This window comes from Muscardinus avellanarius (assembly GCF_963383645.1).
Source record: "Muscardinus avellanarius genome assembly, chromosome: 12".
NCBI classification, from domain to species: domain Eukaryota; kingdom Metazoa; phylum Chordata; class Mammalia; order Rodentia; family Gliridae; genus Muscardinus; species Muscardinus avellanarius.
The window spans coordinates 69,856,292-69,884,240 of NC_137798.1; the positions used below are offsets into that span (position 1 = coordinate 69,856,292).

The following is a 27,949-nucleotide window of genomic DNA, read 5'->3' on the forward strand; positions in this document are numbered from 1 at the left end:
GAGGGAATGGGATGGGGGCTGGAGGAGGGCTAATCGGATGATGTGTGCTTGTATATCCTCTCAAGTCTTGTACTCCAATGTTATTGATATATGACTACAATGCACCAATTTAAAAAATAAATTAAAAAAAAATAAAATCTACACATTGTTGATAAAAAAAATTGAAAAATTTGTAAAAATCTGATTACTATACATTTCAAGTATTTGACTATTGTTCTGTATATGTTTATGTATTGGCATGAAAGTTGAATGTTATCTAGCTTAAAACATAATAAAAATATCATCTTGCAAAAAAATAAAAATAAAAAAATAAAAATTGTAGAGTTTGGTGGAAAAAAAAAAAAAGAACAAAATTAAATGAACTTTTAGGAGCTCTGATACACCTGTCCTCAGCTAGGCTTACCTGTGTTTGCTGTGTTAACCCGAACTGCAGCTAATTCATTCATCCCACGTGGGTGATACCAGGTAATGACAACCACAGACCTCTTATTTCACACTTTCCTCAAGACAATGGAAAGAATGACATATACCTGCGACGGACCAGCTCGGCCGGAGCACTGGGACCGTTGGGACAGGGGTCTTGGAAGGTGGGCAAGGATTCGGCTGAGGGTGACAAACAGACACAGACAACTCAAGGATGTTGTATCTGAGTGTAATTTGCAAGGTAGTGGGCAAGGAATTTATACAGAATAAAGAAATTGATTACATCATTGGATAACTTTGGCTTACATACAAGTTATTGTTTTTTAGATCAATGGTTTCTATACACAATCTAACTAGGATACCCATCATTGTGCATGTCTCGATTTGGCAGCACATGCTGACCAGTTGCTAGACTTGTGGTACATTTTTCCTGTATGAAGAGATCAAAGTTACAACTAAAAATTATCGTTAAGATTTCTTTTTATATATGTTTTTATATATCGTAATAAGCTCCTTTCCATTAGATATACCTGTATATCTCTATTTTATTTCCAAACATTGTAAAAAACCAAGTCCAATGTAACCAGGGAGTTTTGTACGGCCTCCTTTTCCAGTAAGTAAACACCTTCTTTTTTAATTGTTTTATTATGCTTTTTTTCTGGGCATATAAAACACCAAACCGGTCTTGCTCTAGTTAATTTAAAATAGGATACCTTTTTACCATTAATGTTAACCCATCTATTTTCTATCTTTGTAAACTCCAGTAAATGGTACCGATTAGCTTCTTTCTTCCTAGGGGGTTGCCACAGCCTATTCCCAATAACGTAAGCAGGACCAGACTTAGTCATAATCGTAGGAGGCGTGGGTCTTTTTTCTTCAGCCTCCTTCTTTCTTCTAACTGCTTAAGCTTTTTGTATGACTAAGTTCTCTTTTGGGCTTTCCTGAAGTATATCTTGCTGTTCTAATATATCCACTAATATGCTGAAATTCCCTTTTTCTTCTTTAGCCAATTTTATTACAGCTTAGAGCATGGCAGGGGGCATTTGAGGGCTCAAACATATTACCAGAAAATTTGTTTTTCACGGAATCAGTTTTACCTGTTCCTACAGTCTTGATGCCGGGACCTCGTCCTGCATCACTGGAGCCATGTTTGTGAAAAGTTAATAGAATCATTATTAAAAGAACAATAGCTATGAAAGAACGTCCACGAGCAAGGAGTGCTCCTGTGGACGGACCCATTCTTCCTCGGGGCTACTTCCGTGAAGTTTGTGCCACGTCATGCGTGCAGGGTCACGCAGAATCCAAGGGAGGCAGGGCCGTGGCATATACCTTCACCAAGTAGGTGTCATCTCGACATCTGTAAGACTGGTCTAGCAGTGTTACCATGAAGGCTTGGGGGCACTTCTTCAATCCTTTTCAACAAAGGATGGGGAGGATAGATATCGCCAGCACTGTATCCTTGTAGCCTCTTGGCTTTGAGTTTCACAAGAAGAAAAAATACTAGAAAGAAGGTATTGAAAGGAGAGCAGAGCCAGGAGTGGTGGTACAAGTCTGTAATCCCATTATTTGGGAGGCTAAGATTAGAGGGTCGTAGGTTCAAGGCCAGGCTCAGCATCTGAGGCTATCTGCAACTTAGTGAGACTCTGTTTCAAAATTAAAGTAAAATAAAATAAGGCTGGGGATGCGGCTCAAAGGTAGAACACCCCTAGGTTTCTATCCCTAATACCACAAAGAAAAAGAAAGAAATAAAAAAAGGAGTTCAGGAGTCCAATACATCCCACGCTTTAGGCATGTAATATATTTTGTGTGTTCTTTTTTCTGTTTAAAAAAAATGAAAAGAGATTCAAATTGCATTTATTAGGGGAAACTTTACTCTTACTCCAATGATATAGTTTAGGAATTGAACCAGCACAGAGGGCCATTTTAACATTTATATTTTTTTAACTTGAATCCAGTTTTCAAGAGACAATTTTATGCATAGGCTACAACCGGTACTGGTATATGTTATATATACCATTGATGCATATTTTTAAAATAAGGCATAGGGTAGGGTACATTCAAGAGAAAATTTTATTAGACAATCCTACAAGTGTCTTGCAAACTTAATTATATAATTATCTATAAGAGAAAAGAATTTTTTTTTTTTTTGGTGTGTATATAGTACTGAGGATTGAACACAGGGGCATTCTACCTCCAAGCTACATCCCCAGCCCTTTTTATTTTTTGTTTCTGAAACATGATCTATCTCACTAGGTTGCTGAGAGTCTTGCTACATTGCTGAGGCTGTTCTCAAACCTGTGATCCTCCTGTCTCAGCCACCCAAGTACTGGGATGACAGGCATATACCACCATGCCTGGCTGAATGTGGCTAGATCTGAATGGAGGATTTGATTGGGTGGATAGCCCTTACCTCTTTTAACTTCTCTACCTATGAATAAGATGACCTTTCTCTTTTTTTCACTTGCTTTTTTTTTTTTTTTTTTTTTTTTTTTTGGTGGTACTGGGGTTCCTGGAAGCCCTTCTTCCTCCGGGCTACACTCCCAGACCTATTTTATATTTTTGAAACAGGGTCTCTTACGCCAGCACAGCTGGCTTCGAACCTGCGCGATCCTCCTGTCTCCGCCTCCCAAGCGCGGGGATTACAAGCGTGCGCCACCACGCCCGGCTTGCTTATTTTAATAATAAGATAAAATGTCATCTTGGGAAAGGAAAAAGACACTTGCCAATAATGTAGATCGTTTTTCATGTCTCAAAATACAAAATCAGTTCATGTGCCCTTTGAGATCTGTGATCTAAGCAAGAATTTTTTACTTATTTAATTTTATGTCATGTATGTTCTCTACCAGTGAGGAGGCAAAAAACTATACATCTCCCTCTTGCGGCTCTTGTGTCTGTCTGTTCCACGTCCCACTTCTTCTAGTTTCTATTAGTCCCAATGAAAGGATGCTAAAATAATCTTCAACCACAACTCTGACATCTTTCTCCTGCTCAAACCCTCAGTGTCTCTCGGTTGCCTGCAGAATAAAACCCAAACTCTTGGTTTCATCCACCTGAAATTGCTACATAATCTCTGCTTTTCGAAATCTTTTACGTTCTTCAGATCCCAGATTTCTCTTTCCCAGTCCCCTACCTGGGAGGAATCTCCCCATTTTGTGCTCCTACACTGCAGTCTTCTAGTAGTTCATTATATTGGCGCTCATTTTATCTCTCAGAGTGCTTTGTGCAAATCTGGAGAGTAAGAAAAGATGTCTGTTTTTATCTTCCTATTCACTCCTTTTTTTGCACATATCAAATCATTAAATATTGATAGAATTGAATAAAATGGATATAATGGTTAGTAAAAATATAAAAGTTGTCATTGGACTCTGTGTGTGTGTGTGTGTGTGTGTGTGTGTGTGTGTGTGTGTGTGTGTACTAGGGATTTGACCCAGGGGCATTCTATCTTCAAGCTATGTCCTCAGACCTATTTTATTTTTATTTTAAAACAAGGTCTCACTCACTAGGTTGATGAGTCTTACTACTTGCTGAAACTGTCCTTTAACCTGTGATCTTTCTGTTTCAGCCTCCCAAGTATTGGGGTTACAAGCGTGTGTCACCATGCCTGATGTAATTAGACTTTTAAAGGGAATTGTAAACTGGGCATGGTGACACACGTTTGTAATCCCAGTACATGAGAGGCTGAGACTGGAGGATCCCAGGTTCGAAGTCAGCCTCAGCTACTTAGTGAAGCCTTCTGCAACTTAGTGAAACCTTGTTCCAAAATAAAGAATAAAAAAAATAGGGCTGGGGCATAATGCAGAGTGGCCCTGGGTTCAATTCCCAGTACCCAAGTACTGCAAAAAAGGGGGGAGGGGAATTGAATATTATATAAACCAACCCAGTCCAATAAGAATATAATGAGATATATGTGTAATTTTAAATTTTGTCATAACCACATTTTAGTTTTACTTTTTGGTGGTACTGGGGATGGAACCCTTCTACCTCCAGGCTACACTCCCAGACCTATTTTATACTTTATTTGGAAACAGGGTCTCACTAAGTTGCTGAGAGCCTCACTAAGTAGCTGAGGCTGGCTTTGAACCTGTGCGATCCTCCTGTCTCTGCCTCCCAAGCACAGGGATTACAGGCATGCACCACCACGCCCAGCTCATAGCCACATTTAAAAAGTTGAAATTAGCCGGGCGTGGTGGCGCACGCTTGTAATCCCTGCGCTTGGGAGGCAGAGACAGGAGGATCGCGCAGGTTCGAAGCCAGCCGCGCGCGCTGGCTTAGGAGACCCTGTTTCCAAACAAAAATGTAAAAAAGTAGGTCTGGGAGTGTAGCCCGGAGGTAGAAGGGCTTCCAGGAACCCCAGTACCACCAAATAAATAAAAAATAAAAATAAAATAAAATAAAATAAAAAGTTGAAATTAACTTTAGTAATATATTTAACCCAATATGTTTAAAACATTATTGAAATATATAATTATAAAAATTGAGATATTTTAGCTTCTTTTTTCATATTGCTTTCCAAACCTAGTGTAATCTAGAGCATCCCAGTTTAAACTTGCAACCTTTAAAGTCCTTTATAGAGCCGGGCGTGGTGGTGCACACTTGTAATCCCAGCACTTGGGAGGCTGAGACAGGAGGATAGCACAGGTTCAAAGCCAGCCTCAGCTACTTAGTGAGGCTCTCAGCAACTTAGTGAGACCCTGTTTCCAAATAAAGTATAAAATAGGTCTGGGAGTATAGCCTGGAGGTAGAAAAGCCCCTGGGTTCCATCCCCAGTACCACACACACACAAAAATAAATAAATAAAAATAAAAATTAAAGTGCTTTATAGCCCTTGTGGCTAGTGACTACAGTGTATGAAAGAAGTTGACCTGAGGCTGGGCACAGAGTCCTAGTCCTGGCTGACCACTGAATAATTCTGTTGCACAGACAATACCTTTAGCCATTTCCCTCATTACCATGCCTGAAAAGAGGAATATGCTTTTCTTACCAACCTTATAGGGTTGTAATTGTATCAAATGAGAAACTGAGATGAGGATACGCTGAAAGGTTGAAAGTGTCATATAAATGGGAGGCGTCATAATAAACTTCGATGGCACCAGTCTGTGCAGTGTTTCCTAGTTCATCTATGACTGTTCCGAAACCATTGCCGATCCGCACGGAGGCTGAGATACCAAAGGTTATAATTGTAATGGTCTAGTGGAGTCATAATTCCCATATTAGAAACCCAATTAAACTTGCTTGCTTTGAAATGGTTATTAATCTCTTCTTTAGAGACTCTGGATCCCAGAGTCTCAAATGCTCCCCAATTTTTCTTCACTGATTAGAGAGCGAGCTAAGTGTTCATGAGGATGCCGACGTTCCCATTAAACGTCTCCACGGAGCAGCAGTGTGTGATGAAGGTGGGTTGGTCAGAAGCACATAGACTGACGTTGGAGATTCGCATCGAGGTTAATTATATCATTATGAATAAGAAGATGCTTTCAATAGAGGGAAAGGAAGAGGCAGGGCGCCAATCACAAGCATTTCCCCATCCAAGGAGGACCAGGAAATGAGGCTGGGTTTCTATTTACATAGTACTTGCCCACAGCTGAGGCGCTTCTGAGATAGGAAAGAGATATGAACACGTTTCACATCTTTGCATCCTCCAGAGGACTCCGGGATGGTAATTTTTTATTAATATTTTTATGTTCTTTTAAGGCGATTCTCTGCAGAGCCCTAAGTGCCTCTTCCCAAACACTTCAGTTAGTTTATTCACCCACCGAGATCTAATCTCTGATCACTCTTCCTAATTCTAAGAAATGCTACAGAAAGGTATTTCAAGTATTTTCATTTCAGTTTTATATGTAGAGTAAGCCAAGGCAGTGATCATTGTTTTTGTGTGCGTTTATTATGATCTGCCTGTCAGCCTAAGCTCAGAAGTTCGCTCAGAGCCAGGCACAGTGGCTCACATCTGTAATCCCGGTACTTGAGAAGCTGGGACAGGAGGCTCACAGGTTCGAGGCTGGCTTCAGCAAATTAGTGAGACTCAGCAACCTAGCAAGATCCTGTTTCAAAAAAAACAAAAAAAAAAAAACAAAAAAACAAACAAAAAAACTAAAAGGGCTAGGGGTACAGCTCGGAGGTAGAACACACCGGGTCTTCTTTTTCTTTCTTCTTTTGTTTTCCTTTTTTCTTTTTTTCTTTCTTTTATTGGTACTGGGGATTGAACCCAGGGGCATTCTACCTCCGATCTACACCCCCAGCCCTATTTTTTTATTCTTTACTTTGAAACAGGGTCTCACTGAGTTGCAGAGGTCTCACTAAGTAGCTGCGGCTGTCCTCTAACGTCGATCCTCCTGTCTCAGCCTCCCAAATGCTGGGATTACAAGCGTGCGCCACCACGCCCGGCAAAGTGACTTTTTCCCTTTTTCTCAGTTTTCTTGAGCCCTGCCTCTGGCCTACCGGCGTTGCCAGGAAACGTAGTGCGCCCTACCCTAACAACAGTTGCTAGGGGGCGGAGCCTTGGAACCCGGCCCCAGAGCCAAATACCCCGGGGTCAAAGACGTGCGGGCGCAGACGGTAACGTCCTCTCAACTATCGCGAGATTTCGTCTTCCGGAAGTGCCGAAGGACGCTCGCCATCACCGGCGCCGCGATGTGTGGGGACTGTGTGGAGAAGGAATACCCCAACCGGGTGAGCCAGTGGGCGCCGATTGCCTCCCGTGCCCGCGCCGGCCTCCCAGCCTCGGCCGCGCCGCCGCAGTTTCGGGCCTGGCTCGTCACCCCGCGGCCCGGCCCCGGCGGCGGCGGGCGTGTCCTCCACCGCGGGGACGGCGTGGGAGCCCGTCACAGCGCCGCCACCACCACCCCGCTCTCGACCTCGGTCGGATGGAGTTCGGTTTCCTTCCTGATGTTAGCCCCGGAAGGGAACTCTGAGGTCATCTATTTATTCTAACCCAGTTTTGCAGATGATGAAACTAATACCCAATGAGGAGAAACCACTTGTCCAAGATCCCGTCCTCGAGGGCAGGAGAGCCAAGACTCGAATTCAGCTTTCCTGCCTGTTTTCTCTTAAATCTCTGTTGCTCTGGGCCCAGGAGGTTCCCAGGCTCGTCTGTTCCCGTTCATTCAGTGTATACTTACTGAACATTTATATGTGTGTAGCTGAATAGCTTTGCGAGGTCCTAAAAGGATAATTAACAGCCAGGGGCGGTGGCACAAGTCTGTAATCCAAGCATGTGGGAGCCTGAGACCAGAGGATCGCAGGTTCCATGCCAGCCCCAGCAATTTAGCAGACCTCCAGCAACTTAGTGAGACTCTGTTTCAAAATAAAAAGGGCTGGATGTGTGGCTCGGAGATATATTGCCCCTGGGTTCAATCCCCATTACCAAAAAGAAGAAAAGAAAAGGAAAAACGATTACCAAAACAAAAAAGAGAGCTTCCATGCTACTTAATTTTGGGGGAGTATGTGGTTAACAGAAATAAATAGGGCAGTCCATAAATGCTGTTCATTAAGGAGAGGGAGAGTATTGGGGCTAGGATAGCACTGTTCTCCAGGCCCTAAAGGTGGACTTTGGGGCATGAAGGACACTTAGGATTAGGTAGAAAAGAAGGAAATGAGAAACTAGAGGATGGAGGAAAATAATAAGAACAAGAATTCTTGTATTGCTTGGGGGAGGTTAGAAAATTTGTTTAGTTTCTTTTAACTTTTGGTATTTTATGATTAATTGACTTTTGAGAGAATTATATAACACGAATTTGCATATGGCACAACCACTTTGGTAAAAGGTTTAGCATTATCCAATATAGATGTGCACACTAAAATGACCCAGCAATTCTCATTCTAGAAAAATGCATGTGCATATGCCTCCTAGAAGAATGTTAGTGAGGAGATTATTTGTATTAGTAGACTGGAACAATAAGTGTGATATAGTCAAAGAATGGGACGTCATAAAGGAATGAGTAATGAAAATGAAAAATATAGAGCAGCAATTCTCAACCAGGAGTAATTTATATCACAGGGGATATCTGGCAATATGTCGACACATTTTTGATTGACACAATGGGGGGACCACTTCTGACAGCAAATGTGTGGAGGCCAGTAAGCTGCTGAACACTACAGTACAGGAGAAGCACTGCAACAAAGGGCTGTATGAAGTTGAGCAGCCCTGAGTTAGAGCAGTAAAACCCAGAGTACAACAACCTGAACTGTCTTAAAAATGCAATGTTGATAAAAGAACATAAAGTATAATTTCAAACTACGTAAACTAAAATGTATTTGTGTGTGTGTGTGTGTGTGTCGCTGAGGATTGAACCCAGGAGCATTTTGTCTTCAAACTATATCCCAGTCCTGTTTTATTTTTATTTTGAAACAAGGTCTCACTAGGTTAATGAGAATCTTACTCTGCTGAGGCTGCCCTCTAACATATGATCCCCCTTTCTCAGCCTTCCAAGTACTGGGATTACGAACATGCACCACCATGCCCAGCTATAATATATTCTTTAAGAATGTTCCTGGGTGGCAAAACTATAAATGAAGGCAGGTGATTGCCATAAAGTTATGATATTGATTACAGCTAAAGGATTAGGGTATGATTTAGAATGGTCACAGGGGAAAGCTTCAGGAATGCAAGCAGTTTTATTTCCTGACCTGGGCTTGGGTGGGAGGTCAATAGATTTCACTATATGATTATTATTGAGTGTGTTTGTGTTTTGCATATTTTGTGTTCTATTTTATACATTTTAATTTAGAAAGAAAGAGAATTTTGTAAGTCTAATAAAGAACATTGCCTATTAGAGAGACCATGAGGAAGAATTTTCCAATGAAGGGTATTAAAAAGATTAGTTCGAATTCTTAAGAGTAGAGCCAATTGAAAGACTTAAAAATCATATTAAAAAGGTTAGATTTTATACTTTATATACCATGGACAACTATCAAAATAATTTTGAATAGAGAAGTTATTCTGAAATATGTTGTTTGGAAAGTGAACCTTGGTTGTATGTTGTATGGTGAGGTGGGGGAAGTAGGAAAGAGCCCCACTGAGCACGGCAATATGCAGGCCCGACATAATGAAGACTTGACTTTAAAAAAATAATAAGCTAAGCACGGTGGCCCACACCTGTAATCCTAGTACTTGGGAAGCAGAGGCAAGAAGATCATAGGTCTGAGGTCAGCCTCAGTAACTTAGTAAGATCCTGTTTCGAAGTTTTTATAAAAGGGCTGGGGCTGGGTGTGATGGCTATATAATTCCAGTACTTGAGAGGGTGAGACAAGAGGATCCCAGGTTTAACAAGTCTCAGCAACTTTGCTGGACTCTGTTTCAGAAGAAAAAAGAAAAAAGGCTAATGAGTATAGCTGGAAGGTAGAATACTGCTAGATTCAATCCCAGTACAACAACAACAATAATAATTATAATATAATAATAATAATAATAATAATAATAATAAAGTAGTACTCAACCAGTTTAATTCAGAAGAGAAGTAGGCAAGAGCTATAGATGATCTCAGGAGTTTTAATTTAGGCAACTGGGAAGTTAAAAGTATCTTTATAGAAATTGGAGGCATAGGAAGAAGAACCAAAATTAGAGGAGCAAATGGTCAAATTGTTTTTCATCATACTTCATTTGAGGTTGAGACTCTGGAGTCAAAGATACAGCATTGCCATTTGGTGTGAAATTCAGATAGAAGTCAGCCAAATAAAGATGTGAAAATAGAAAGTATTTGCTCTCTGAGAAAAAGGACGTAGAGAAACAAAGATTGCGCTTCAAAGAACAAATTAATTTAGGAAATGGAAATTTAAAAGTCTTAAGGAAGAAGCATAAAGGTTTGAGGTTGATTGGAAAACCAGGAAAGCACTTTTCTGTGCTTTCATTCTGTTCTGAAATAATTAAAAGGCTGTCACCAGAAACAATTAAACTTTTCTTTGGAATTTCAGAAGGCAGATTTAGAAATAATTAATGGGTGGATGATATGAGGTTGTAGACTTTGAACCAGAAAGAGGAGCTTTCTAACATGTTCAAAAAATGGGATCGGTAACAACACTTAAAGGAATTGAGTTCTGTTGTTCAATGGAGACTGAGCATTTGGAGTCTCAGGGACCCTCTGAACTCTAGGGTTCTTTGACATCCTTACTTTTTTTTTAAGGTCAGTCAGATTAGAAGCCACTTTGTTCAAGCTTAGCAAAGGAAAGTAATACAATGTTGGCATCAGATATGGACTACTAATTCAAATTGGCAGGGAAAATAGATTAGCTTGTTGGAAAGCCCTGAGTGTACCATAAGTAAGTAATACTTAATTATTTATCTGTGGTTACATAAAGTTATCTGGAGTTTTATAGTAGATGTTTTTCATAGACTAGAAACACACAACACTGAATTCCTAACAGTGCTCTGGCCTACTTGTTTGTAATATTATACCAAGAACTTGAACTCAAGCATGAATCTGATTGGCAATGAGTCATGCCAATATTCTGAACCCAATGTTTTTTTAAACTCAACTACAAACCAAAAGTTTTATTTTTCTTTCACAAATACTATTTAGCAAGCCCCTTGGAGCTAGAATTATATTGTATTTTCTGTAATAGCTGAACAGGCCAAATTCTAATAAGATATTTTCTAAATCAAACTGGAAGTGAAACCTGTATTTCATGTATTTCTCTCTCTCTCTCTCTCTCTCTCTCTCTCTCTCTCTCTCTCTCTCTCTCTCTCTGTGTGTGTGTGTGTGTGTGTGTGTGTGTATGTATGTGTGTGTGTGTTTTACTGGGGATGGAACCCAGGGGCTTTTCTACCTTCAGACTATACTTCCACACCTATTTTATACTTTATTTGGAAACAGGGTCTCACCAAGTTGCTCAGAGCCTCACTCAGTAGCTGAGGCTGTATTTGAACTTGTGCAATCCTCCTGTCTTGGCCTCCCAAGTGCTTGGATTACAAGCATGTGCCACTATACCGGCTCTGTATTTCATAAATTTCAAGTTTTTGCTCTTTTTTATTTGGTGGTGGTACTGGGGTTCCTGGAAACCCATCTACTTCCGAGCTACACTCCCAGACCTATTTTATACTTTTTTATTTGGAAACAGGGTCTCTTAAGCCAGCATGGCTGGCTTCGAACCTGCGCGATCCTCCTGTCTCCACCTCCCAAGCACGGGGATTACAAGCGTGCACCACCACGCCCATCTAAGGTATCATTTTATATATTCAAATTGTTGCTTAGTACCTAGATTAAACCAAATTTAAATGCTGAGTCGGATATACAATTACTAAAACAATTGTATTTGAATGGGTATGTTATTTTATTTATTGATTTTTTTTGTGTGTGTGTGTGAGTCTGGGGGTGGAACCCAGGGCATTTGACCTCCGAGCTACACCACCCCCTGCCCTATTTTGTACTTTTTTTTTTAAACAGGGTCTCACAAAGTTGCAGAGGGCCTCACTAAGTAGCTGAGGCTGTCCGCAAACTCTGATCCTCCAGTTTCAGCCTCACGAATGCTGGGATTACAAGCCTGCGCCTCCATGCCTGGCTGATTGATTGATTTTTGTGTGTGTGGTCCCGGGGATTGAACCAAAGGCATTCTACCTCAGAGCTGTACCCCCAACCCTTTTTATTATTTTTTTAAATTTTGAAACAAGATCTCACTAAGTTGTGGAGGGCCTCACTTTGTTGCTGAGGTTGACCACGAACCTGCAATCCTCCTGTCTCAGCTTCCCAGGTACTGTGATTACAACCATGCACCACCATACTTGGCTGAGTGAGTGTTTCACAATGATATTCTAGCCTAGCAGGGGCACATCTGTTTTGCCAGTACTTGGAGACTGAGACAGGAGGTTTGCAGGTTTGAGACCAGCCTCAGCAATTTAGCCAGACCTTGTTTTAAAACAAAAAAGTAAAAGGACTGGAGCTATAGCTCAGAGGTTCAATCCCTAGTACCAAAAACAAAAAAAATTCTGAGCCAGGTGAGGTGGCTCATGCCTGTGTTCCTTATGGTGCTTGAGGGACTGAGACAGGAAGATTACAGGTTCCAGACCAGCCTCAGCAATGTAGCAAGACCCTGTTTCAAAATAAAAATTTTAAAATAGATTGGGGATGTTCAACGGTAGAAAGCCCCTGGATTCAATCCCCAGTACAAAAAAAAAAAAGCCTCACTGATGAAGGTACCCTTATTGCTTTCAAATGACCAGGCTCTTATGGGGAGTCACACATACTGTACTTGTCAATGTCTCACATACTGTACTTGCGATTTGCCATTTCAAGTATTTATTTACTTACCACACAGATACATAGACTCCTTTTAGTGCTTCTTTGGAGTTTGCATTCTGCCTCTTCAGAAGGGCGGATTATAGAGGTTAGTCCAATTGTGCAAGGCAGCTGTGTTTATGGGTGTAATTCAGGTCACCGTTGCTTCTATTTGAAATCGTTGTTTAGATCTTTATTTCTTTTAAAGTTGTTTTGCTTTCCTTAATTTCTTGTGGTCTTTGGCAGTCAGCTTTTATATGTTCAAGGCAGTCTCAATTCAAATTTCGGCAGGCTTTTTTTTTTGTAAAAGTATATAAATTGACTCTAATTTTTTTTGAAAATGAAAAGAATGTGTAATAACTAGGTTTTAGTACATAAACTGGCTTAAAGCTACAACCAAAAGAATGTGACCTTAATGCAAAGATAGATGTATGAATCAAGGGAACAGATTAGTCAAAGTAAACCCACATATTAAATTTTTTCCACAAAGGCATTTTTGTAATTCAGTAGAGAAAGGATGGCCTTTGAACAAATGTTGCTAAAATAATTGGATATCTATATGAGATTTTGATCCTTCATGCCAAACTATTTCAAAATAGATTAGAAACCTAAACTTACAGGACAAAATTATAAAATTCTAGTGGAAAACACATCTTTTCATCCTCAGGGTAGGGAAAAGATGTTTTAAGAGCCCAGCATGGTGGCATATGATTGTAATCTTAGTACTTGGGAGGCCAAGACAGGAGGATCGCAGGTTCGTGGCCAGCCTCAACTACTTAGTGCGGTTCTTCACAACATAGTAAGGCCCTGTTTCAAAATAAAGAATAAAAAATAAGGTTGGGTTGTAGCTCAGAGGTAGAATGCCCCTGGGTTCAATCCCCAGTACCACACACACACACACACACACACACACACACACACACACACAAAGATGTCTTAGGAGACAAGAAGGATAAATCATAATAGATAAGAAAAAACACTGAAAAATTGGATCTCATAAAATTCAACACTGCTCTTCAAGGAATACCATTTTTATCTATCTATTTATTTATTTATTTATTCATTGTGGTACTGGAGAGTGAACCCAGAGGCATTCTACCCCAGCCCAACTTTATTTCTTATTTGGAAACAGTCTTCTAGGTTGATGAGAGTTTCACTACTTGCTGAAGCTGTCCTTGAACTTTCGATCCTCCTGTCTCAGCCTCCCAAGTACAGGGATTACAGGCATGTTGCCACCATGCTTGGCCCAAGAATACCATTTTTTCAAATGCAAGCTAATGACAAGAAAATAGTCATTATAATGTATTTGACAAAGGACTTGTATACAAGAGTTCACATATATAGTGAACTCTTAACTCAATATTGGGAAACAACATTTAAAATGATAGGCTAAAGACTTGAAAAACACTTCATAAAAAAGACATATGAATTAATACCAGGACAGGGTATACAGCATCTTTAGTCATAAGGAAAAATGTAAATTAAAACTCTAAGGAGGTTACCACTTTATTTCATTTTGCCAAAGCAAAAAAAGACAATTTCTAGTGTCAGTGAGGATGCGGAGCAACTGCAACTTACATGCTGTCAACAGAAATGGAAAATGGGAAACCGTTTGGCAGCTCCTTATAAAGTTAGATATGACTTTTTTTTTACCATATAACTTGGCAATTTTATTTCTAGATTTTTACTCAAAAGAAAGGAAGACACATGCACACAAGATTTGTACATAAATCTTCATAGATGCTTTATTCATAGTAGCCCAATACTGAAAACACCCAAATGTCCATCAACAGATTAATCCATACAATGGAGAACTACTTGGTAATAAAAAGCAGTAAACTACTAACAGAGAAGTTGTGTTGAGCAGAAGAAGCTGCTTACAAAAGAGTTATACTGATTCATTTTATGTAAAATTCTGGGACATGCAAGACTCTAGAGAGAAAATCATATTATAGTATGGGTTAGAGGCTGATAGGCTCCACAGCATGGAGGAAATTCCTACAGAGTTTACGCATAGTCTGTATTTGGTAAAAAAAAAAAAAAAAAAAAAAAATTCTTAAAATGGTTACATGGGTATACACCTTTGCTAAAACTCATCTGTGTCCTTATACTATTAATTTTATTTTCTTTTTTGTCTAAATTATATCTCAGGGCTGGGCATGGTTGTGCATGCAAGGTTCAAGGCCAGCCTCAGCCACTAGCAAGACCCTGTTTCAAACAAAAAAAGGCTGGGTGTGTACTCAGGTAGACTGTTCCTGGGTTCAATATCCAGTACAAACAGCAGCAAAAAAAATAAATAAATAAATAATAAAAAATACACACACACACACACACACACACACACACACACACATATATTACCTCAGTAAAGTTTGTGTTGGCTCTTTATTATTAACAAAGCACTTGTTCTTAATATCTGGAAGTTTAAACTTTTAATTCCAAGGATTTTTTTTCTCTTTTAGTAGTTAAGTCAATGTGCCCATGATTTAATGTCTTGATTTCCCCACACTCACCAGAGTTAATCTTTCCTTAATATATAGAATTAAGAATCCTCTCCTAAAGGAGAGATTAACTGTGGTGCAGGGAATCCAGGAAGACTTCATTGTGGCATTTAAGGTGGTCTTAATTCCCCTGATACTGCCTAATCTCATTGAAGGTAGAAACACATTCGGTTCATCCTTGAATCCTCCATGGTACTTTGCATACTATCAGGCACATAGATGCATCAGAGAAAATGTTCATTTGAATGATTTTTAGTTATAGTAACTATTTTAAAGTACTCTATATTTATTAAAGATGGGATTAGACTAGATTATTTGTAAAAGGATTTACAATCCTTTAGCAGAGACTTCCCTTAAACCAGGAATACAAGTGGTGCATTGTTTCTTAGTGGTGAAGCATTCTTTCTTGAATGCTGCTGTCCTTTTGATGAGTTGCAAAAATTACCTTCTCTCCCTGAATCACACAGACTGACATCTGTAGATCTGAATGCTTCCGTTTGCTTGTTTTGTGGTATTAATAAGACTCCTTTGAGAAAAACTATTACAGTCAACCGAGCATTTTAGTATTGGCTCAGTGTTTCCATTTTTATTACATTTAATTAGTTTTATGATAGTTTTTACTTTGTTACATTTTTCTCATTTTTCCTTTTCACATTTTATGTTATTAAGTTTTCCTTGTTGTTTCTAAGTACCCATTTGCACTTAGTTCTGTCTTTTAAACACCATCGCAACCTCAGACTTACAGACTAGCATTGTGTTTCAGTTTTATTTATCATGAATAATACTTTTTTAGGAAAGCTAGTAATTTCAAAAATTACTTGGTGTGTAGTCTTCAAGCAAGTAAATTCTGTCCGTGTTTTTCTGCCTTTAGAGATTTTTAAGTCTACTAATTCATTTCATCAAAGATTTTAAAATGTGAGGAAACTAAATTCTTATACCTAATATTTTAGGGCAACACCTGTCTGGAGAATGGATCTTTCTTACTGAACTTTACAGGCTGTGCAGTGTGCAGTAAGCGAGATTTTATGCTAATCACAAACAAATCCATGAAAGAGGAAGATGGAGAAGAAATAGTTACCTATGATCGTAAGTAGAGACTCCCTCCTTCCTTTCCTTCCTTCTTTTCCAGTATTCAGGATTGTACCCAAGGCCTTGTGAATGCTAGATAAGTACCCCAACACTGAGCTACATCCCACCCCTTTTTATTTTTTATTTTGAGACTGTCTCACTAAGTTGCTGAAGTTGGCCTCAAACTTGCAGTCTTCTTGCTTCAGCCTCCAAAGTAGCTGGGAGAGAGAGATTTATTTATTTTTCTCCTTTTTTTTTGGGGGGGGGTGGTTATTGGGAATAAAACCCAGGAGCATTCTACCCTGAGCTATACTCCCAGCCTTTTTTATCTTTTATTTTTAAACAGGGTATTGCTGAGATTTGCCTGGATTAGATTTTTTTTTTAAGCAAGTCTGTTAACAGGTGTCAACTTAGAAGCTGATATGTTGTACAAAGGCCTCTTTCAATACCAAATGGTAATATACAGTTATTAGGGTTTTTGTTTTGTTTTGTTTTCAGTACTAGAGATTGAACCCAATGGCCCTCTATCTCCTCCTATCTTAGCCTCCCAAATACTGGGATTACAGATGTGTGCCACCACACTTAATGAAGAGGAATGTTTTTCCTTCTTCTTAAGAATATATCCCCTTTAAACTATTTTATTCCAGTGGCCAAAAGAGAGGGATCTTGAGCTGGACAGTTCAGGTGTGAATGGTGGTTCCAGAACTCTGCTTCCACCTTAGTAGTTGTCCTACTTACTTAGCCACAGTGTGCCTTTGTTTCCTTGTTTCTAAAAGGGTGATAATGATAGAGGTTTTTGAAATCTAGTGAATAAAAGGAAAAAAGGATTTAAATGACTTATCTGGCACACAGCACTCAGTAAATCATAGTTGTTGTTGTTGTCTTTTTTTTGTATTTTTTTTTTTTTTTTTTTTTTGGTGGTACTGGGGTTCCTGGAAGCCCTTCTACCTCCGGGCTACACTCCCAGACCTATTTTTTATATTTTTATTTGGAAACAGGGTCTCCTAAGCCAGCATGCGCAGCTGGCTTTGAACCTACGCGATCCTCCTGTCTCTGACTCCCAAGCACGGGGATTACAAGCGTAATTTTTAAGAGTAAAAGCTTTTATATATAGGCCCAGTTAGTTTTAAAAACACAGTTAACTAATATGTTAACTGACTAAATTAGAGAGCTTTCAGTGGGAATTAATATATGCATTTTAAGCCTCTGAGTTCAGGCCCTAATTATGTAATATTGCTATATGACAGATTCTGGATTTTTTTATTAAGGTTATTGATATAATGGGTTTCTTGCTGTGTTACATGATAGGGTTAAGATTTATTTTAATCAATATCATGCTGAGAATAGATAGTCTACTCTTTTAAGAAACTTTCCAGCTGGGCTAGCTGGTACACACTTGCAATCCCAGCATTTGGGAGGTGGAGACCAGAGGTTCACGGACAGCAAGGCCCTTTGTAACTCAGTGAGACCCTGTTTTAAAACTAAAAAAGACTAAAAAATAGGGCTGGAGGTGTATCTTGGAGGTACAATGCCCCTGGGTTCCATTCCCTGTACTGCAAAAAAAAAAAAAAAGAGAGAGAGAGAAAACTTTCCAAGATTTAATTACACAAGTCTCTTTTTGCTTTGGCAGATCTGTGTAAAAATTGCCATCATGTAGTAGCCAGACATGAGTATACATTCAGTATCATGGATGAATTTCAGGTAAATATGTAAATATGGGTATGTTATTGGGGGAGAGGCAGATAATAAAAGTATCCTTGATTATCTAGATATAGTTTTTATAAATGAAGTGTTAGCAACTATTAAAGGAGACTATTCCTCTCTTCTACTTGTACAAGTTAAGAGTGAAATTTTAAATATCGGTAAATCTCTGCAAACCTGTTTTCACAAGAGTTATAAGTCAAAGAATATGCCTTACAAATGATAACTCAGTCCTAGTTCTGTCGTGTGTGTGTGTGTGTGTGTGTGTGTGTGTGTGTGTGTGCGTGCGTCGAGGGGGGGAGATACTGGGCATTGAACGCAGTTACATTCTACTTCTGAGCTATAACCCCCAACCCTGTTTTATGTCTTATTTTGAAACAAGGTCTCACCTCCCCAGTTCTTTTTTTTTTTTTTTTTTTTTTTTTGTGGTACTAGAGTTGGAACCCAGGAGCATTCTACCTCCAAGCTATACCCTCAGCCCTATTTTTTATTCTTTATTTTGAAACAAGGTCTCACTAAGTTGCAGAGGGCCTCACTAAGGAGCTGAGGCTGTCTGCAAACTGTAATCCTCCTCTTTGAGCCTCCCAAGTACTGGGATACAAACATGTGCCACCATGCCCGGCTCATATCGTTTTTATTTATAAAGAACAGCCCATGATGGCTTTTTATGAAGTTACTGTTGTGCTTCCTTTTTTCTCTGCCCACAAAGCAATTATGTAATTGTTGGTTTTATTTTCAATACAAGAGATTGAGCCCAAGGCCATTCTACCTCCAAGCTACACCCCCAGTGTTTTTCCATCTTGACACAGGATCCTGCTGAGTGCAGAGGGTCTCAGTACGGTACTGAAGCCTTGAGTGTGTGATCTTCCTACCGTGGCCTCTTAAGTACTAGGATTACAGGTGCGCACCACCACATAGAGCAATTGTAAGCTTTAGATACTAGCCTCTCCTGCTGCCATACTTTCTAAGCATGGAAATCTTGACGAGGTAATTTTTTCCCCACTAGTTGACATATAGACTTGAGCAACTCTGTAGTCTCAGTCATGTGATAAGATGTTAAGTAGAATTACAAGATGGATGTATCAGGGTTGGAGAAAAGCGGAACCACTAGGTAATAGAGATTTATTATAAAGATTAGTTTTCATGCATTTTCGAGAGCATGTGAATCATTCTGTGGCCTATAAAGTAAGCCTAAAGTTGCTGAAGATCCACAGGCCTGATGTCAGGTAGAAAAGCTGGGCCTGGGAAAGCCCAGGACAAACTGAGCCTTCGCCGTCCCCTCACTGCCTGTGTGTGGAGCCTTCACACTGAGTTACTTACCTTGTGTAAACTACATGTTTATCCTTAGGGTGTGAATATCAGGTTAGAGCTTTCAATAGCCAAGGGATTTTTTTTTTTTAAGGACTAAACCCAGAGGCATTCTGCATCTAAGCTGCCCAGCCCTTTTTATTTATCTTGAAACAGGCTATCACGAAGTTGCTGAAGGTCTTGCCAAATTGTTGAGGTTAGCCTGGAAACTGTGATCTTTCTGTCTCAGCCTCCCAAGTACTGGGACTGCCAGTGTGCACCACCTTGCTTGGTACACACCAGCTCAAGGGAATTTTTATTTATTTTTTTATTTTTATTTATTTTATTTTATTTTTTTGGTGGTACTGGGAGTGGAACCCAGAGGCTGTCTACCTCCAGGCTATACTCCCAGACCTTTTTTATATTTTATTTGGAAACAGGGTCTCATTAAGTTGCTGAAAGCCTCACTAAGTAGCTGAGGCTGGCTTCGAACCTGTGCGATCCTCCTGTCTCAGCCTCCCAAGTGTGAGGATTACAAGTGTGCGCCATCACACCCGGCTCAAGGGAGTTTTTAAAAGTCCTTCAAATATGGATAGTACTTTATCTAAGAAAATTAAAAAGATAATCTTTTTTTTTGGTGGTGGTGGTACTGGGGTTCCTGGAAGCCCTTCTACCTCTGGGCTACACTCCCAGACCTATTTTTACATTTCTATTTGGAAACAGGGTCTCTTAAGCCAGCGCACGGCTGGCTTTGAACCTGCGCAATCCTCCTGTCTCTGCCTCCCAAGCGCAGGGATTACAAGTGTGTGCCACCACGCCCAGCAAAAGATAATCTTTAAAACAGTATCATAACCCTTCATTCATCTTTATTTTAATATAGAAGAAAATACTTAGTCACCTGTCATAGCCTGGTCTGATATATTGATAGATGTGCCTAATTTAAATAACATCTTGACTTTAACTCTTCAACATCTTAAAAAGTATGCCTTAAAATATATATATGTGTAACTTAGGGCAAAATCAAGATCCTCAGAGATTAGTAGTGGCCAACTAGAGGAATGCATATATCATAGACTTAAAGAAACAATTCTATCCTTTATAGGAGGAAAGGAATGTTTTTAGCCATTTCCCATAACCTTTTTAGAACCCCTTAATGGATATTGAGACTGCTTATTTATGTTCTAGACAAGCCATTGTAAATCACTACCATGAGAAGAAAGTCAAACTGATTTTCCTTCATGACTAAATTCAGCTTTTTACAAAGCTGTCCCAGAAATTACTTGGAATAGGAAGAAAAGTAAAAGAAAGTGATTGGTAGTCACAGTGCTTACACAGTGTAAACTGCTCTTGGAAAAACTCAAACTACACTGTGTCTCAAGTCTTACTTCTCTCAGTATACACTGTCCCCCAGCGCGTGCCATACTCTGCCATCAGATGAGATTTTTAAAGGATCTTTTCAGGCCACCTCATTGGCCTTACAGCACGATTGCCCACAACTCTCCTTTACCTGCATCACTGCAGCATGCTCTTGACCTTAGGCTGGTCCCTCCCACATGTCACAGAGGGTGATTTCTATTTCCTTCATTCTAATGCTAACTTACCTGATTTCCTCAGGTATCTCTTGTTATCTTCTTTTTTTTTTTCTAATATCCTCTTTTTCTACATGGGATTCCTCTTAATTATTTTTACATTAAACATGCCTAGGGGTGTGTGTGTGTGTGTGTGTGTGACTGGGGATTGAACCTGGGGACATTCTGCCTCCAAGCTACACCCCCAGCCTTTTTCTTTCTTTCTTTCTTTTTTTTTTTTTTTTTTTATTTAAGGGAATATGAGAGGTTTATTTAGGGAAATGGAGTACAGCTTAAGAGAAGGCTATGATAAAGGGTTTGGAAAGATCCATTTCTGAAAGTAGAAAATAGTCTTTTTAAAAAAAAAAACAGTGTCACACTAAGTTACTGAAACTGGTGTTGAACCTGTGATCCTCATGTCTTAGCCTCCCAAGAACTGGGAGTATAAATGTGTACCACAATGCCTGACTGTTAAAAATAAATTTAAATTCTTTCACTGAGTTACCTCTGTGATTAATCTTGTAATCATCTCTTCATTTTGTTTCTTTTCTAGAATCTAGAAACTGGTTTTAATTTTCTTTTCTTTTCCTTTTTTTTTTTTTTTTTTTTTTTTTTTTTTGTGGGTCTGGTGATGGAACCCAGGGGCACTAAACCTCCAAGCTACACCTTCTGCCCTATTTTATTCTTTACTTTGAAACAGGGTCTAACTAAGTTGCAGAGGTCCTTACTAAGTAGTAGCTGACGCTGTCCACAAACCGAGATCCTCCAGTCTCAGCCTCCCGAATGCTGGGATTACAAGCGTGCGCCACCACGCCCAGCTCTGGTTTTAATTTTCACTTGACTAAAACTATTTTCTCATAGGTTCCTGTAATCTAACCAGGTCCTGTGGTTTTGCCTCTGTTCTTAACTCTCTCAGCATCTCTTCTGGATCTGGTTTTGTTGACCACTGTTGTCTTTTTGAAGCATTTCTTTCCTGGTGTCCATAATACTTGACTTTTTTTCTCTTCTTACTGTCATTTCAGCTGCTCCTTTGCGTTTTCTCCATTTCCGTTCCTGTATTTCTCTGCTCCCCCTGAGCGTCAGTCCTGGTCAGGAGCGTTCTGTGTACTCCCTCATGTAGCGAGCACACACATGCTCAGTCCCATTGGGTATCTTCCACATATTCTCTAATATCGCACCTGTCCTCCTTTTGTCCTTCATCCTTTGTTTCTCTTGCTTTTTCTGGCTGTGACTACCCAGCCTCATCCTACCATGACCAGACCCACACAAACCTGAATTACTGCCAGCTCTCAAACTGTAGTTCTACATACTGTCATGGGATTAATGTTCCTTAAACACATCATTTTGCTTTCTCTGCTAACTAGCCTTCAGATATAGCTTCTGTCTCTCTTACTGCCTATGTGATCTGCTTGCTGTTTTCTGTACTGCCCTTATTCACACTATTGTCTTGATTTCAGCTGTCCCTTTTCTGCCTTTAAGCTAATTGAATGTTACCTGTTCCTAGTGGAATTTAAACTCGCCTCCCCGTCGCTCTTGATGGCGTATTCTGTATTGCTGCCTCCCTTGAGCTTCTCTTGTACTTCCATCAGGCCCTGTGTGAGGTGAAAAGCCACTTCAGAACTTCTGCCCATCCTGGTGACCTAGGGAACTCTTCATTCTCGGCTGCTGTGGCCTGCCGTCCTAATCCCCACTCTTATTGTATTCTAAATGTCATATGAGAAAATGAAACAATCAAAAGTAGGCACCATAGTTATTAACCACCACTGCCCAGCTTCAGGTTGCTTTATTTATACTTCACCATTTCCACATCTCCTCGCAGGATTATTTTGAAATAAATCCACCTGTATCACTACCTCTGTAAATGCTCCATTATGTATCGCTAAACAGTAAGCATCCTGTTTTTAAAACAACCTTAAGACAATTACTACACAAGGAAAGGTTTTCTGATGGCCAGGCTAGAGAGGAAGGTGGAGACAGATTTATAGAGTTTAAGCAAAATATTTTATAAATGATTGAAAGTGTTCTTTGTTTTTCAAACTTCTGTGGCACAAAGGCCTTAACTGTGTTTAACTCGGGAAACAAGAGTGGAATTGTGAGACTGTATTCTGTATTCTGTTCCTTAGTGGGCCAGGGGAGAGGACACAGGGTCAGAATTAATCAAGTAATAGAAGATAGGGCCAAAGGATCCTCCAAATAAAGGAGCCGGGCTTGACCTAAGGTCTGTCCACCCTTCCCAGCCTTTCTTGCAGATTTCTACCTCCAAGCCCTGTCCAGGTGGAGACCTTGAGGGTTCCCGTGAGTTGCTGAGGCATATCATTCTCCTACTTGGTCACTTTTGGTAAAAAGTGTCCTAATCCCACAATATTCCTGGCATCCCAAGTAAGAATTCTAGACATACTTTTCCACAGAAGCACTGCTATATATGGTTGGATTCTCTGGTACTTATATAATATACATTTAAAGATTTGTGGATTTTCCTGGGAACCTAACTGCAGTGCATATAACTTCACTTCTGTGGGAAACTGCCCTTAAATTCCAAACAATTGATTTATAGTGAAGTTAGATTCTATGCTGCCTATGAACTATAGATTATGGACATAATCAGTTCCACTGATTTAATAATTCTAATAATCGTGCCACATTGTGTCTTGTGTTTGGGGTTTTTTCCTTCCAAGTTAGATTGTAGGTTTATAAGGTCGCACTTGCCCGTGCCTCCTTTCATTGTCTGCCAGCGCGCCTAGCACATTGCAGAGCACATTAGGCACTGAGGATAAACTTGACAAAGGACAGACTGGTTGAACACTCGGATGTTGTCGAGCTGCACACACTTCCCCGATACACTCTGTTGCTGTTTTCCTCTTCATTTTTAATGAGAGGGGGGCCTTCCTGCTAGTAGTGTCTGATGAGTTAAATCAGTAGAAGTACTTGAGAGCAAGCAGCAAAAGACCTTGGAGAGGGTGGATTCTTATTTTTAATTCATGAGTCTTGTATGTATTTTCTGGGCTTTAGCTTTCATGTGTTTCTGCTGTGCAAATAAAGCAGTGTGAGGGCTGGGGATCTAGCTCATTGGTGGAACATTTGCCTAGCATGTGTAAGACCCCGGGCCAAATCCCTAGGGCCATAAATAAGTAATCAAATAAAACTAAGTATGCTCTTTAAGAAGCAATCTTTCTACTGCCCATTTTGAGCTCCCCTTCTTGAACTCCCCTGTAGGAAATGGAAAGGCAGTTACGTGCATCTTGGTCATTGTACCATAGTCCGTGTTTACTTCTTCTCTCTAGTGACTATACATAAACACAAACTGCCTTGATTGATCAATTTCCAGGTAGCTGGCAATCTCAACTTCAGTGCGGAAATATTAACATAGATTTTTTTGTGTGTGTGTGTGCTGGGGGTTGAACCCAGAGGTTTCTTTTCTTTTTTTTTTTTTTTTTTTTTGTGGTACTGGGGTTCCTGGAAACCCTTCTACCTCCGGGCTACACTCCCAGACACCTATTTTTTTATATTTTTATTTAGAAACAGGGTCTCCTACGTCAGCGAGGCTGACTTCGAACCTGCGCAATCCTCCTGTCTCTGCCTCCCAAGTGCGGGGATTACAAGCGTGCGTCACCACGCCCGGCGAACCCAGAGGTTTTCTATCTCCAAGCTATACCCCCAACCCTATCAGCCGCAAACCTGTGAGACTCCTGTCTCAGTCTCCCAAGTGCTGGGATTACAAGCTTGTGCCACCATGCCTGGCTAGTTATTTCTTTTTCTAAAGAAGGTTAAAAGGTTTTTAAACAAAAAGTTTAAGAGAAATATGTTTCTGTAGTTTAGGGCTATATTATATATTTTAGAAAGGGCCAGCTTTAAAAGTGATACTTTGTCCTAAAGATTTTTACTTAAAATAAACTCCCTTCTGTTATGTCTGGACATTTATTACACCGAAAAAATACGAAACTCCTTAAATAGATTAAATTCCAGGAAATTAACTATTTAGGTATGAAGCATGACATAATAGTGAATTTAACCTAATTTGTTTCTTTTCTTTTCTTTTTGTGGTACTAAGGATGGAACCCAGCAGCATTCTACCTCCGAGCTACACCCCCAGCCCTATTTTTTTATTCTTTATTTTGAAAGGACTCACTAAGTAGCAGTTGAGGCTATCCTCGAACCACTATCCTCCTGTCTCAGCCTCACAAATGCTGGGATTACAAGCATGCACCTAGCTCCTAATTGTTTATTTTCCTAAAGTAGATTAAAATTTGGGGGACTTTTCCCCTTTTTTTTTCACTTGTTGCATATTAGTGTTAAATATCTAGAATAGATAGCTCTAAAAACAAGAATATGAACGTAGAGGCCCATACTCAGATTGCTTCATTACTTTAAATACCAGCAGTAAGATAAGTATGTATGCTTTCCAAGACCAAGAAATAGCCACGCGTTTCCAAGACGGCATGTTATATAAATAGTAAATAAGAGCATTGGCACGTATCCAGTATATATAAACATATAGCTCTGGAGATATGCAGAATAAGCCTAAGACATTGCTAATAAATATTGAAGAAACTGATCCAATGTACACAAAGAATATTCATGACAATTTGTAGAGAAGAACTTTATTAATAAGAATCAGTTATAAAGCATACCTCTTCCTGTCCCTCAAGGTAATTATGCATTTTGTCTTGTTCTAGGAATATACCATGCTGTGTCTGTTATGTGGCAAAGCTGAAGATACTATTAGTATTCTCCCCGATGATCCCCGACAAATGACTCTGTTATTCTAAGGCTCCTTCTTCAGTTCTATTGTATCTATGTTGTGTTGATTTACAGCGAGTCTGATGGTTTGTCTAATAATGAAAAAATTTTTGCATATTTTCTTTCCTGCAGAGATTTATCTATTCTTTGAAATAAAAAAATAATATGGGGAATTGTTGTTCCCTAGATCTGAATTCTGCTAAAGTCCAGTTTACGTCATTGCACGCAAAGTGAAACATGTTTGTTAGTAGGTATTTGGCCAGAAAAATATTCAGGTGTACACCTGGTGCCCAGATCTTGGCTTCGCATAAAAGGAGCCAGGACTTCTTGGAAAAGTGACTGGTAGACTAGGACAGGAAATATGTAAGTGAGCCTGGAGCATCTTGGGCTACACACACACACACACACACACACACACACACACACACATGAAATACTGGGGGGGGGGGAATCATCGCAGTGTGGACATGTCAGAGGAAGCTCCCACTGACCAAACTTGAAATAACTTGAGCAACAAAATAAAGTAGCATTGGATTGTAACCCAAAACATATAATAAATAGCCATGAGTTCATACTGATACAAGTAAATAATTGAATGAATGAATAAATAAACGGGAGAGAACAGACAAATCTCCTGGGCAGCGGAATTCCAAACAGTTCTCTAGATACTCCCCACTCCTTAGGTGTATGTAGGCTTCACGTGGTGACTTCTTTCCAAAGAGTAGAATATGGAAACAGAGGGGTAAGGGGGAAGAACTTTAAAATGGAGAAACCTGATAAACATTACCTGAGCCAGGTAATGCAGGGTAACATCAATGATAAGCCATAGCATGTACTCTTAATGAAACTTTGCCTCTTTGGTTTCCTGCCACAAAGCCATAACTCCATCTAATCATGAGAAGAATATCACATAAATCCCAGTTGAGGGACATTCTGCAAAATATCTGACCATTACCCCTTGAAACTATCAAAGTCATCAAAAACAATGAAAGTCTGAGAAACAAGAAGACCCTAACAAGACATGACAATTAAATGTATTGTGGTACCCTACAGTGGAATCCCACATCAAAAAGACATTTCCTAGAAACTTGGGAAATCTGAATAAAGTATGGACACTAGTTAATATAAATGAGTAGAATGGCTTCAGTTGCTCCAAGGGGGTCTTAGAATATCTTACTTTGCCTAGTTGAAAGTACACTGGCTCTTGGGGGCCATAAACTCTGGCATTTAGGCCTCTCAGGCTATTTGGTAGAAAAATAACCATTAAGCATAGAATTACTCTGACTTCATTGTTCCATTTCTTTAAAGTTGGGCTTACATGATATTATATTCCTTTCACAATATTGTTAGGCAGTCCAAATGAATTAATATAAGATACGTTACATTAAAAGTACATGATTAGTATGGTGGATTCTGTTCTCTCTGAAACCAGACCTTAAGGGGTCAGGTATTTTTTTTTTTTTTTTGGTGGTACTGGGGTTCCTGGAAGCCCTTCTACCTCCGGGCTACACTCCCAGACCTCTTTTTTACATTTTATATTTGGAAACAGGGTCTCCTAAGCCAGCACGCGCGGCTGGCTTCGAACCTGCGCGATCCTCCTGTCTCTGCCTCCCAAGCGCGGGGATTACAAGCGTGCGCCACCACGCCCGGCCAAGGGGTCAGGTATTAGAAACAAAATTGTTTCCTTTTCATTTATAAGATATTTAGAAATTCTAAATTACAGCTTTTCTTGTAAGAAAAATAAGTAAAGTTTATTTTTTGATACCAGAGAGACACTTTGTGATATAACAGCAATAATAATAATGATAATAAATAATGAAGTTTGTTGAGTACTTACTATGTGCCAAGGCCATTTAAAACACTTATTTAATCCTCATTTACAATGCCAAGAGAGCTGGGCGGGGTGGCGCACGCTTATAATCCTAGCATTTGGGAGGCTGAGACAGGAGGATCGCAGTTCGCAGACAGCCTCAGCTACTTAGTGGGGCCCTCTGCAACTCAGTGAGACCCTGTTTCAAAATAAAGAATAAAAAATTGGGCAGGGGGTATAGCTTGGAGGTCAAATGCCTCTGGGTTTTATTCCCAGACCTAAAAAAAAAAAAAAAAAAAAACAATGCCAAGAGATAGGTGCCATTGTTATTCTAGTTTTACAGCGAGAAAAAACAAACTGAGACACAGAGAAGTTCACTAACTTGCTCAAGGTCACATGGCTGTTGCAGACTCCCTTTCTGGAGAGGTGTTTGGTAAGCATGAGGTACAAGGGTCTGGCAAGGTTAGGAAGAGGGTAAGGATATCAGTGACCCCGCATTTGGAGGAAACTAAGCATGTCAGATAAGACTTACTACTCAGGAAAGTTAAGTCAGCTGCTCTATAGGGATCAGTTGTTTTATTCCTGGAAAATGTTTTCCATTTTGCTGCAAATCTATATCTGACCTGCTGAGGAAATCGTTTGGTGAAATGA

The 27,949-nt window shown here is 39.7% G+C and overlaps 1 protein-coding gene across 1 annotated transcript; it reads left to right on the forward strand.

Moving 5' to 3' along the window:
* Positions 1-7,050: 7,050 nt before the first annotated feature.
* CHURC1 (churchill domain containing 1) lies at positions 7,051-25,524 on the forward strand (the record flags this gene model as incomplete). The annotated part of the gene is made up of 4 exons (XM_080708304.1): positions 7,051-7,089; positions 16,078-16,213; positions 17,826-17,896; positions 25,425-25,524. 4 exons carry the CDS (start codon positions 7,051-7,053, stop codon positions 25,515-25,517), a joined length of 339 nt encoding a protein of 112 aa, XP_080564430.1. The 3' UTR covers positions 25,518-25,524.
* Between the last annotated feature and the right edge of the window lie 2,425 nt (positions 25,525-27,949).